The sequence below is a fragment of the Spinacia oleracea genome, chromosome 3 (assembly GCF_020520425.1).
Source record: "Spinacia oleracea cultivar Varoflay chromosome 3, BTI_SOV_V1, whole genome shotgun sequence".
In the NCBI taxonomy this organism is placed as follows: Eukaryota; Viridiplantae; Streptophyta; class Magnoliopsida; order Caryophyllales; family Amaranthaceae; genus Spinacia; species Spinacia oleracea.
This window is the reverse complement of record NC_079489.1, coordinates 140,890,201-140,901,336: the sequence shown is the minus strand read 5'-3', so window position 1 is coordinate 140,901,336 and position 11,136 is coordinate 140,890,201. Positions and strand designations below refer to the sequence as shown.

At 33.4% G+C, this 11,136-nt stretch overlaps 1 protein-coding gene across 1 annotated transcript; it reads left to right on the top strand.

Annotated features, from left to right (window-relative positions):
• Positions 1-9,010: 9,010 nt before the first annotated feature.
• LOC110777176 (calmodulin-like protein 30) lies at positions 9,011-10,382 on the top strand. The gene has a single exon (XM_021981783.2). It carries the CDS (start codon positions 9,078-9,080, stop codon positions 9,666-9,668), a length of 591 nt encoding a protein of 196 aa, XP_021837475.1. The 5' UTR covers positions 9,011-9,077; the 3' UTR covers positions 9,669-10,382.
• Positions 10,383-11,136: the final 754 nt, after the last annotated feature.

The following is an 11,136-nucleotide window of genomic DNA, read 5'->3' as shown; positions in this document are numbered from 1 at the left end:
CGCAGTTGAAGCTGCTTGTTGCCGTTGCTTGTCATATTCAGTGTTTGTTTCCCAGTGAATTCATCTTAATTCACAATGTAATGATGTTATATATATATATATTTGGATTAAACTGGAAATTCATCTTAAGTTCCTTACCTATAGGTTCTGAAATGTATCAGACTCTTAATCACTAAATAGTCTGAGATACTTTTTAGAGCTTTGCAGCAAATTATTCCCTTGTTGGCTAATTTGGGGTATCTATGCTTCTTCCAGTTTTATTTTCTGATTAAACATGTTTGCATTTTAGTTAATTAAGGCATGAGATATACATAGTTGAGGTTGAAATTGAAAGGAGAAATCTCCACGGAGACAAGACGTGGCAGTCGTGGGATCTTGGTCATTTCAGCTTTGCAAAATTATAAACTGATAGTAATTGCACTTCTAGGAACTGGTCAGATTCTTTGGGACTAGGGTGTGTTGGGGTTTATGTAGTTGCTCCTTGTTTTGCCTTTGGTCTCCTCGATCTAGCAGAACACCAATGATTAACTTTACTGATTTTCTAGAAATTGATAATATCTGCATTTGAAATTTCCGGGATGCATAATTTAGCATGGCCGCAAGCCACTGATGATACTCCTGCTGCTGATGTTGCGTCTATTCTAACGAACAACAATAGTCTGTTTATATTGATAATAAAGTTGTTGAAATGGTTAATGATGTTTGGTTTACTTTCTATATTCTTTTGCTTACTTTTAATTTGAAAATATTTACTTTTAAAAGGTAAAATGTATGATTTCATTCTAAGTATTCCTACTCCGAGAGAACATAGCCTACTAGCTCAATAGGTAGAGCATTTGTGCGAATGCACAAACGATGTGGGTTCGAATCCCACGTAGGTTCATCTCATTATGATGAGGAATACATATCCTACCTGCGCTCGACATTACCTTACAGTGTGTTTATGTTAGTAGTGAAGTTCTTGAAATGGTTAACCATGTTTGGTCTACTTTTTACATTTTAATTATTATGCGTTGGCTAATTAGCTTTCTACCTTTATTATTTACTTTTTGTATAGTTTTACTTACTTTTAATTCAAAAACCTTTACTTTGACCTCCGAGCATATACTTGTTTCTTATAATTTTGATCAGCTTGTAGATTGATGAAAGTTAATGACTTGGAGTTTCTTTGCTCGATCATTAGCAATTGGCGCATCGAAACATTTTGATGTACTCTTTAATTATTTTGATTTACATTTTAGTTATTATGATTTACTTTTGAGCTATTTTGATTTACTTTTTAGTTTCTTGTATTTACTTTTGAGTTTTTTTTTTTTAAATTGTTTTTTTAGTATTAGAGACAACCTATGTAGGAATCGAACCTACATCCCCTATGCATATGCATAGTGCTCTACCATTTGAGCTAATAGGTTTAAGTACATCTACTAACAAAATATTAGAACAAACTGAAGTTTGCAAGTAGCAGAACAATTTCTGCTTAGGGTTTCTTATCCTACGTTAACCAAAACAACCCAATTAAACGAACAACGATAAACACAGGCGATTTTGTGGATTTGATATAGAAATAGGCATAAGAAATTACCTAAGGGATGTGTCTGCGAGGCTTAACGGGCTTAGATTGGTGGACACAAGCATACTCCTGGGACATGAACTCAACAGAAGTAGGTGGCTTGTTCTTGAACGCAAGAATACTTTTCCTGTTCATGTTGAATACCTCCCCCAGCTTCTTCTAGTAGGCCTTCTTCGAAGGTGAGCTGGTAGCCGGGTCCTCCTCCCTCACTTCATACTACTGATCTATACTGCCACACCAATCCCCAACTTGCAGCAGCCTGTATCAATTGAACAAAAAGTAAATTTTACTAAATCAAAAGTAAATGGAACTGATTTAAAGTAATTCACATAAACAAAAAATCTCAAGTTGCATCACATTTTTAAATGTAGATAAATAACAATAAAAAGTAAATGGAACTAATTTAAAAGTAAACAGCCAACTGCAAGCACATGCATCATGGGAAATTGCATTTTCTTCATCAGCATCTCGGATCAAATTCCTAAATAACCTACACCATATGAAGTTGAGGTTGTAACTTGTAAGCTACGCACAGCTCGAAGACAATGGGAGCTTCAATCAATTGTATTTGAACAGAGTCCTCCACCAACAATGTCGAAGGAAAAGAATAAGAAAACTTTGTAACAAAAGTAATACTCAGTACACTTTTCAAATATAAGAGACTGAAACAAAAGGAAAAGGTTTGGTCTTGATGTTTGATGGATCAGCAGATCTTGGGGTTAAATGGTTGAGAATATCAACATTGGAATGTCACACGGGGGTAGGTTATATCTGTTGGGTAATGTTGTAAGAAAGCCACCTTGACTGCAGCAACTACGAAAACTCTAAACCTAGTGCTTAGATAGATTCTAAGCCACCAACACTTAACAATCTGCAGTCACACTGATATTCGCCTGCTGCTAAGCAGAAACAAACCAAGCTCACAAAATGTACACTCCAAACTCAAGCCAGAAAAAAACAATTCCCAGCCACAAGCACTTACCTTTATCTTTGAGAAATTTTATCAACATCTCTAAACATTGCACGTTTTTAAGCTATGCAGCCCAGGCTTAGAACATACACAAAAAAGACCGGCAAAAACAAAAGCTTAACAGAAGCAGATCTGCAGCAGCACAACAGCACAGAACAACACAGAACACCATCTATTAATCAGCCATTGCATTTCTATAATAGTCGTCATAAGAATTCAGAACCAGGAAACCAGCCTCATGAGTTTACTTCTGAGCATAATTGATTTACTATTACCAAGTTTTGATCTACTTTTTAAAATAAGAGAAAAGAATACTTTTAGAGAGATTCAGTTCACTTTTAACGAGATTCAATTTACTTTTAGAGAGATTCAATTTACTCCTGACAATAATTGTACTTTGATGACCTATGGAATTGAACTACACATAAAGAAAAATATCAAAACTCGGATAGCATGTATAAATAAGATTCAGAAGTACCTTAGACAGCAAGAAAACGGTAACTATCAAATGATTAATGAATCAGATTATATTACGAATAAATTGGTTAAAGCAGGAAGAGTATTGAAATCTAGAAAGCAAGCAACATTCCATGTACAACTACTAGTGCAAGTGACTGAAAATCCTACATTTCATAAGTGTTAAACTTAAAATCTTAAGTACAACAGGGGTAGAAGCAGAGGTAATTACCTGCTGAAGAAGCTCTTGTTCACTAGAGAATGGAGACCACATGATAATAGTATCTAAATTGATATGCCAATCATCAAGGGAACTGCGCAATATCTTTGCCCAAACTTGCCCTTTCTTCTCATAGTCAATATGTACACGAAAACAGAAAAAGAAAAGTGGTCACCAATCAATCAAAAGTATTAAAATAAATTTGTTTCCTCAAAGAAAAGAAAAAACTTAGCATGCTTAAACTTAGCATGCTTATCTGTTGTACTATTCAAAGAAAAACTTAGAGGATAAAAATAGATGATCATATTATTTATTATTTTGGTAAAATAGAGAGCTTTATTGCCGAAAGGTAAAAAAAAAGCAGAATCCAAGCAAAAAAAACAACAAACAACAGATAAGGGTGCACAGACCGCAACCCTGACAAAACAACACAACTAGCAGATGCGAGAGAGCAACTAGTAGCACAAAAACAAGAAACAGCAGTATCGACCAAACTGCAGCAGAGCAGAGCAGAACCTGCAAACAACAAGCAGTCCACAACAGCAGCCCTAACAACTAGCAACTGCCGGACAAATAGAAGCAATAGCTGCACTTGAAACAACCTGCAATCAGAAGAACAACCAAGCAACAGGAAGCAGCAGCTGCAACCAACAATCACACTCACACTGTAGAATAACGGCAGCAGACATCCAACAACAGAAGCAGCAGCTGGAACGAAAAGATTTTTTTGTTTACTTATAAAAGGATTGAGTTTACAATTAGAGAGATTAAATTTACTTTTAGTCAATTTAGTTACTTACATTTTGTGTTAAAACACACAACTGTCATAACCTCTAAGAAAACACAATATTAAACAATATTACAACCATGTACAATGTTTAAATTGAAGTTATGATATTTTCGTGAAGGAAGACATCACCACAACATACGTGAGAGGCACTCAACAAAAACACCATCAACTAAAACCCAACAACATCACAACAGCAGCTATTCGTAGAATACAAGAGAACAGGTTGCAGATGAACTCCAGTTTAAAGGACATTAGGCCCACCACAGAACAGATTAACTATCCACCAAGAAACACGATGCAACAATGGCAGTAGTTTGTTTTCGATTTACTTTTATATTTTGTTTACTTTCACAGAGATTTTGTTTACTTTCATAGAGATTTTGTTTACTTCATAAAGCTTGATCACACCTAACATGTCAATATCAATAGAGTCTAATTGATTTACTTCTAATAGATTTCTATCCACTTTTAATTAATGATAGACCTGCAGAAACAATTATTGTTCAACTTCAGCATAATTTATAAGTAAGAGTTTTGGATAATTTAAAGATGAATAAATTTACCTAAAACTCGATCAAGCCTTATACCTAGAAATTGGTTTCAACCGAATTTGCTCCAAAATTCAGTAAACCAAGATAAAATCAAGCGTAAAAAATCTCAAACAACTCAAAAGTTGTTCAGCATTATCAATCGAGCTCCAAAACTAGAACATAATCGTGCTACAAAATTCAGAAAAAAAAATCAGCTAAAATAACTCAAAAAATCAGAGAAAACTATCCTTCGCAGTGAATTGTTGAATAGTATAAAAAGATTTAGCTAAAAACTAAAGAAATTGCAAGTAATACCTGAGTTCGAGATCAATTATGCAGATCCAAGTGAAAAATTTAGCGTCAACGAATTAGATTTTGGGCGAAATCGAGTAATACCTGAGTTCAAAATCGAAGAAAATTTATGGAATTTGAAGAACAAAGGGCTTTCGAAGAGCCAGAAATCGCGCGTCCCTTTTCTGAGGAAGATAGAGAACTCTGACATACTTTGGAAAGTAGAGACTAGAGAGAGAAAGACGTGTTTGGGCGAATCAGATTTTGTGAGATTAGATCTCATCCATCCATTCCATCTAAATCCTACGATTCGTATAGGTTCTCATTATAAGATTGGTTCTCATCTTAAGGTAGGTTCGCACCAGAACCTGGTCCTATATATATATATAATATATATATAGGAGTTTTATTTTAACGTAACAATTTAATAGAAACCGTGCATCGCACGGCCTAAAATCTAGTAAATTATAATTAGAGAATTATTGTCACCATTAATAGATTGTTTTATACTAATTAAAAAATATAGATGATTAAGTACTTTGTACAATATTAAGTGTGGTTCATTTATTGATTGTTTGTGATAAATTTGTGAAACGAGTGTTTTACCCCGTGCGATGCACGAGTTTCTAAATTTAAAAATCTGGTTATATCTTTTATGTACTATAAAGTAGGATAAGTAAATTTTGAAAAAATAAAATGTGAAGAATTTGGAGTATAATTAAATTTAAATTTAGAATGTGAAACAAATAAAATAAAATTCAAATAAAATAAAATTCAAATAAAATGAACATCTAATTAAGGAGGAGAAGTGAAAAGGATGAATATAAATGATGATCTAACAAAAAAATAACATAATATCAAAGAGATGACACGTGGTATCACGTTATGCAAACATTATGTTTTAAAATATTAGTAGAGATTTTACCAAATTATTAATAATTTTTATTTAAATAATAGTCACTAAATACTAATTAATTACTCGTATTTAATTAGGGAGTATTAATTATACCCCATATTGTAATTTTTTTTGAAGGGAATAGGAAAATTATCATTAATAAATCAACATACAACACCTACAACAATAATTAGCCCTACACATCATATAATCTAAAACATCAATATGAAATTCTTCAACAAATTTACTAGTATGCACGATTTGGAACCGGTTATTTGATATGGTAGTATTCCAACCATAATCGACTTTCGAGGACTCAAAATCTTTAATGTCTGATGCTAGCTATTGAAATCTATCTTCATCTTGATGTTCTTGATCTTCAACCAGTAATATTTTTCCTCATACATACAAATCTACAAAATTACCTAAGAAAAAATTTTTCCCCAAAGAAAAAGAAAAGCCTTATTTTTCAAGGGAGAAAAGGCCCTCACACAAGGAGGCAACATTATTTTAACCTAAAAACAAATAGAATTAAAGGAAGAACCAACAAAAGAACAAATATCGGGCCTTTCCACCGATAAAATCGATGGATGCCCCTTCAATATTCGTTAAGGTCCTGTTTGGATCATTATTAGTAAAGGAAAAGAAGAGAAAGGAAGGCAGGGGGAAAGAAAGGAAAAGAAAGATATTTTATTTTCCTATGTTTGGTTTAAGGGAAGGAAATGAGGGGAAGAGAAAGGAAATGTAAATGACAACTTTTAATTTTTCTCTTTCCACTCAAATTCCTCCAATTCTGGGAGGAAAAGAAACTGAAATTTTTACAAAGGATCTTTGCTCTCATTTTATTTCCCATCAAATCATATGTCTTTATCTAACCAAACATGAGAACATAATAAAAATTATTTTCTTTCCTTTCTTTTCCTCCCAAATCCCCCAGCCAAATAAAGCCTAAAGGAGGCTAGGGTATTGTTGGGGGGGGGGGGGGGTGTTGAGCATGATTAAAAACAGGGCTGCCAGCTGACGCTAAATGTTTTAGAACTAGATAATATATATTCTAATTATATTGTAATATTTATATAAGTATAACAAATCAATAATTATTTAATTATTAACTATTTAATTTAATCATGAATTGTTAACTATTTTTTTGTTTATTCAATTAATTATTTAATTATGGAGTATTAAATTATGAATTATTAGTTAATTAGTGAAAAATATGTACAAAAAAGTAATTTAGATAGTTAGAAGTCAAAAGTCAACCCCAAAAACTGCTCAGTAGTACACTACTAGATTTTCAATTTTAGCGGAAAAGTTGACTTTTTAACATGCAAGCCAAAAACCAATCAATAAACATGTTTTTATGGCAGTCTGTTTGACTACATTAAAAAGCCAAAAGCTAATAAAAAACTACCAAAGGTCATTTGTCAAATACCCTTAGACCCCAGTACTTTCATGATACTACTATGAGCACGCCACTAAACAACCTACCAAAAAAATTACGTTTTTATAAAAATGAAGGAAGCAAGCCACTATTTATTTTTGTGGGTAGAGAGAGTCACTAATGGCAATGCGACAAATGATTCAACAAATGAAGCAAGTCACTATGAGCGCGCAACTAAACAACCTACCCTATCATTAGTGTACAAAGCTTTAGATTATCGTTATACTAATATCATACTACCTCCGTGCCATGAAAATGTACCAATTTGCATATTATGCGGTCTTCAATCACACATCTTACCACTAATATCTACAATTCTATGGTAAATAAATTACTCACTTCGTTCTTAAATGTTAGTCCCTTTTAAAATCTAAGGCAATTCAACTTATGTACATTTTTTTTTGAAATAAAATTAATTCATTAATAAAAAGTCATACGACATCTACAAAAGAAATATGAATCTATCAAATACATAACAAATCGAATCAAATAAAACTCGTTTTCTGCAAAACTACGATCATCGCGCATCAAACATCTTGTATACCCTCTAACACATCGTTGTTTGATACAACCTTCAACGAGGGGGTCTTTTGATCTATTGTAATTTTGATAATTGAATTAAATCAGATTTTATTGATTGTAGATGTAGAACTGACATCTGCTGCGACACCGCACAAATCTTCATCGCTGAATCAATTTCTCCTGTGAAATTAAATAATATTCTCCCTCGTACACCAGAAATTTAGGATCCTCTAACCTAAGAAAATTCTCCCTAAAAGGAGAAGAAAAAGAAAAACCCTGTCTTTCGAGGGAGAACAATTCCTCGCACAAGGAGGAAGTATTATTAAAACCCTAAAACTCAAACAAAATTAGAAAAAGAACAACAAAATAAAAAGATCGGGGCTTTCCACCGATAAAATCGATGGAAGCCCCTTCAAAATTCACTAATGGAGGCTAGGGTTTGAGAGAGGGAGAGAAGGGAGAGAGAGAACGGTAATTACACTTGGTAGTTGGTATGTATTCAACTTATGTACATTAGTAACACGAATCTCAATAGAATATAAACCACGTGGGTAGGAGAGATAAACAATTAAGGGTGGTATAATGAGAATAAATGTTTACTTGGGAGTAAACAAGTGGGTCATTTCGATATTTACAAGGGTATAACAGGGATAAATGTTTGACAAATAAGGAAAGATTTCAAAATGGACTAACAAATATAAACAACTCAATACGAAAAGAGGACTAACATTCAAGAACGGAAAGAGTATAAAAAGTTGATATTATGAAAACTTACATTGAAATGAATCTAACAAAATAAGGTCGAATTGATAAAAAAAATTCTTGTTTATAAGCTAATAAAGAGTAAAGACTGTCAAAATTTTATTACTTTGACCACATGAATAGCAAATGTCTACATGTTCAAGGAACATAATTTACGAGCCACGATGTGTTAAGGGTGGGCGGCCGACCACCCAATATTTTGTAAAAAAATATTTATACCTTATATTTATTAGAAAAAAGTAAATTAATGCAGACAAAATAACTATTTTACTAACATGTCGACACCTCAATTCAAAAATGTCGATATTCCGATATTCCGTGTTAGACTTGTTCATTTTAGAGAGAATCCCAAGTCTTTTAAGTTTTGTCATTCTCATTTATCATATTCTCATACTTTTACCTTTAATTTTCTATGTTTGAATGCAAATTGATTGAATAAGAAGCCACCTAAAATTCGATATTCTCATTTATCTTGCTGTTGTTGGCATCCATTACTCATAGTGCTACAACACGCTAATTTTTTTTTTTTTTTTTATTTATATATATATAGACGATAACTAGGTTAAAACTATTACAATTTCATATACTTACTTACAACAATCAAAAGAAAAATTAAAAAAAAGAGGAGCGATGTCAAAGTTGAGTTTTCTCAAAAGCTATGGCCTCAACCTCTCAAGAAAAACCTCTCTAACTAAAACAACGAGCCAAACAAGCCCTTCTAACAAGATTACAAAAACACCAAACTCCAACAAATCCAAAACCTTTCAAGCAAACATCCAAGAAATGAAGATGGTTTTCGAAACTTATGATAGGAACAAGGATGGAAAGATCTCTAAGGAGGAATACAAGGCTATGTTGAGGGCCACCACCGGCAAGGGTATTATGGTCAATTCAGACGTGGAGGCCGCCAAGGCGTTCCGAGTGGCCGATAAAGATGGAGATGGGTTTATTGACTTCAAAGAGTTCATGGAGTTGCATAACAATAAGGTTAAGTCTAAGGATATTGAGAGTGCATTTCGAGTGTTTGATTCGGATGGTGATGGCAAAATAAGTGCTAAGGAGTTGATGGAAGTGTTAAAGAGGATGGGCCAGAATTATAGTTTACAGTCTTGTAAGCAGATGATTAGAGAGGTCGATAATAATGGAGATGGCTTGATTAATTTGGCTGAATTTACTACCATGATGACTACCACCATGGCCATCAAGTTTGGCATCACTTAAAATACTACTACGTACTTTAAGGGCATGTTTGGATTGAGGGTAATAAATTAAGGGGGTAATAAACGTCAAACTAAAAAAAATAAGGTAATTGAAGCTGATTATAATGGGATTAAGTGGTAGCAGATAAATAAACTAGTGTTGACAAGAATAAAAGAAAAGGAAAGAGGGGAACAAGTACCCTCGTTATAGTTACTCACTATCTTACTAGGGTGATTATTACCCTCATTTGGGGTAATTACTTCCCCCTTTCCTTCCTTCTCCTCACAACACCACCACTATCACAACTTCTTATCACAATATACCACTACACCACTATCTTTGCAACCACCTCAATTCACCTTCATTTTTCATTTATTATTAAGGTGGTTTGACTTTTATCACCCAAATAATCTATTACACTCGATTCAAGCATGCCCTAATAGCATATAATTTAACCTGCTTTGTTCTCTCCTCCCTCCTTTTCTCCGTAGGGGTTTACACATCTCAAGGTTTTCTAGACCGGAAGCAACCAGAGTTCTTCGGAAATTTGGCTATTTTCGACCCTTTTGTTTTAATGTTTTTGTCGCCAGATTCAATAAAACTACATTGTTCGAGTGTAGAAAGTTCCTTTGTGGTGCAATTAGTTAAGTATTTGAGTTTAGTATATTTTGGTGGAATATTGTCGTGAATTTGGTTTATGAATAAAAAATTATGCAATATCGCAACAGTTATCAATTTTTTAAATTGACTTGGATGAATCAGATGAAAATCGTACTTACGGTTACAGCAAATTGATCGATAGATTGTTCATTACATAAAGGTTATTATATTCCCAGAGGCGGAATTAGGGGGTGGTTGGCGGGGGCCATGGTCACCCCCATGATTTAGTATAAAAACTAGTGTGTAGCCCGAACAATGCTCCGGTTGCTACACTGAACAGTTAAAATTTTAGATTTTTCTTGAACTTTATATTTGACTAAAATACATGGATTCCATAAAGTGAAAAACATCCATTAGTAATCCATAAAGTGAAAAATATTCATTAAGTTCGTCAACTACACAAATTAACACACTACGTCATTTATCATGCCAAGTAATTTTTCAGTTGGATCATCTTACAATTTGTATAATTTATTTTTATAGTGGAACTAAATGTTTCAAATTAATAAACATCATATATATATATATTGAAGGAAATAATGCCCTTGGTCCAAGTATGCATATAATATTAAGTCTAATAAATGCGGTTCAGTATTAATTGACAAGTTAATAATTCAGTGAGATCAAGTGAGCTGAATGCCTAGCTAGAGGCCGCTTCAGTTCAAGTGGAATTAATGATATTAATCCACAGCTTACTCTTGACTGAACCCGTAGGGTCACACAAATAGTACGTAAACGGATCAAGTATTTAATGACATTAAATACTCCATCCATGGATATTCGGAATCGACGGATCTTGGTTTCAGTGGGAGCTGAGATCGTCACAAGC

Bases quoted from the DNA above. Each gene is read 5' to 3' on its own strand.
- LOC110777176 (XM_021981783.2), top strand. From the start codon at position 9,078: ATGTCAAAGTTGAGTTTTCTCAAAAGCTATGGCCTCAACCTCTCAAGA.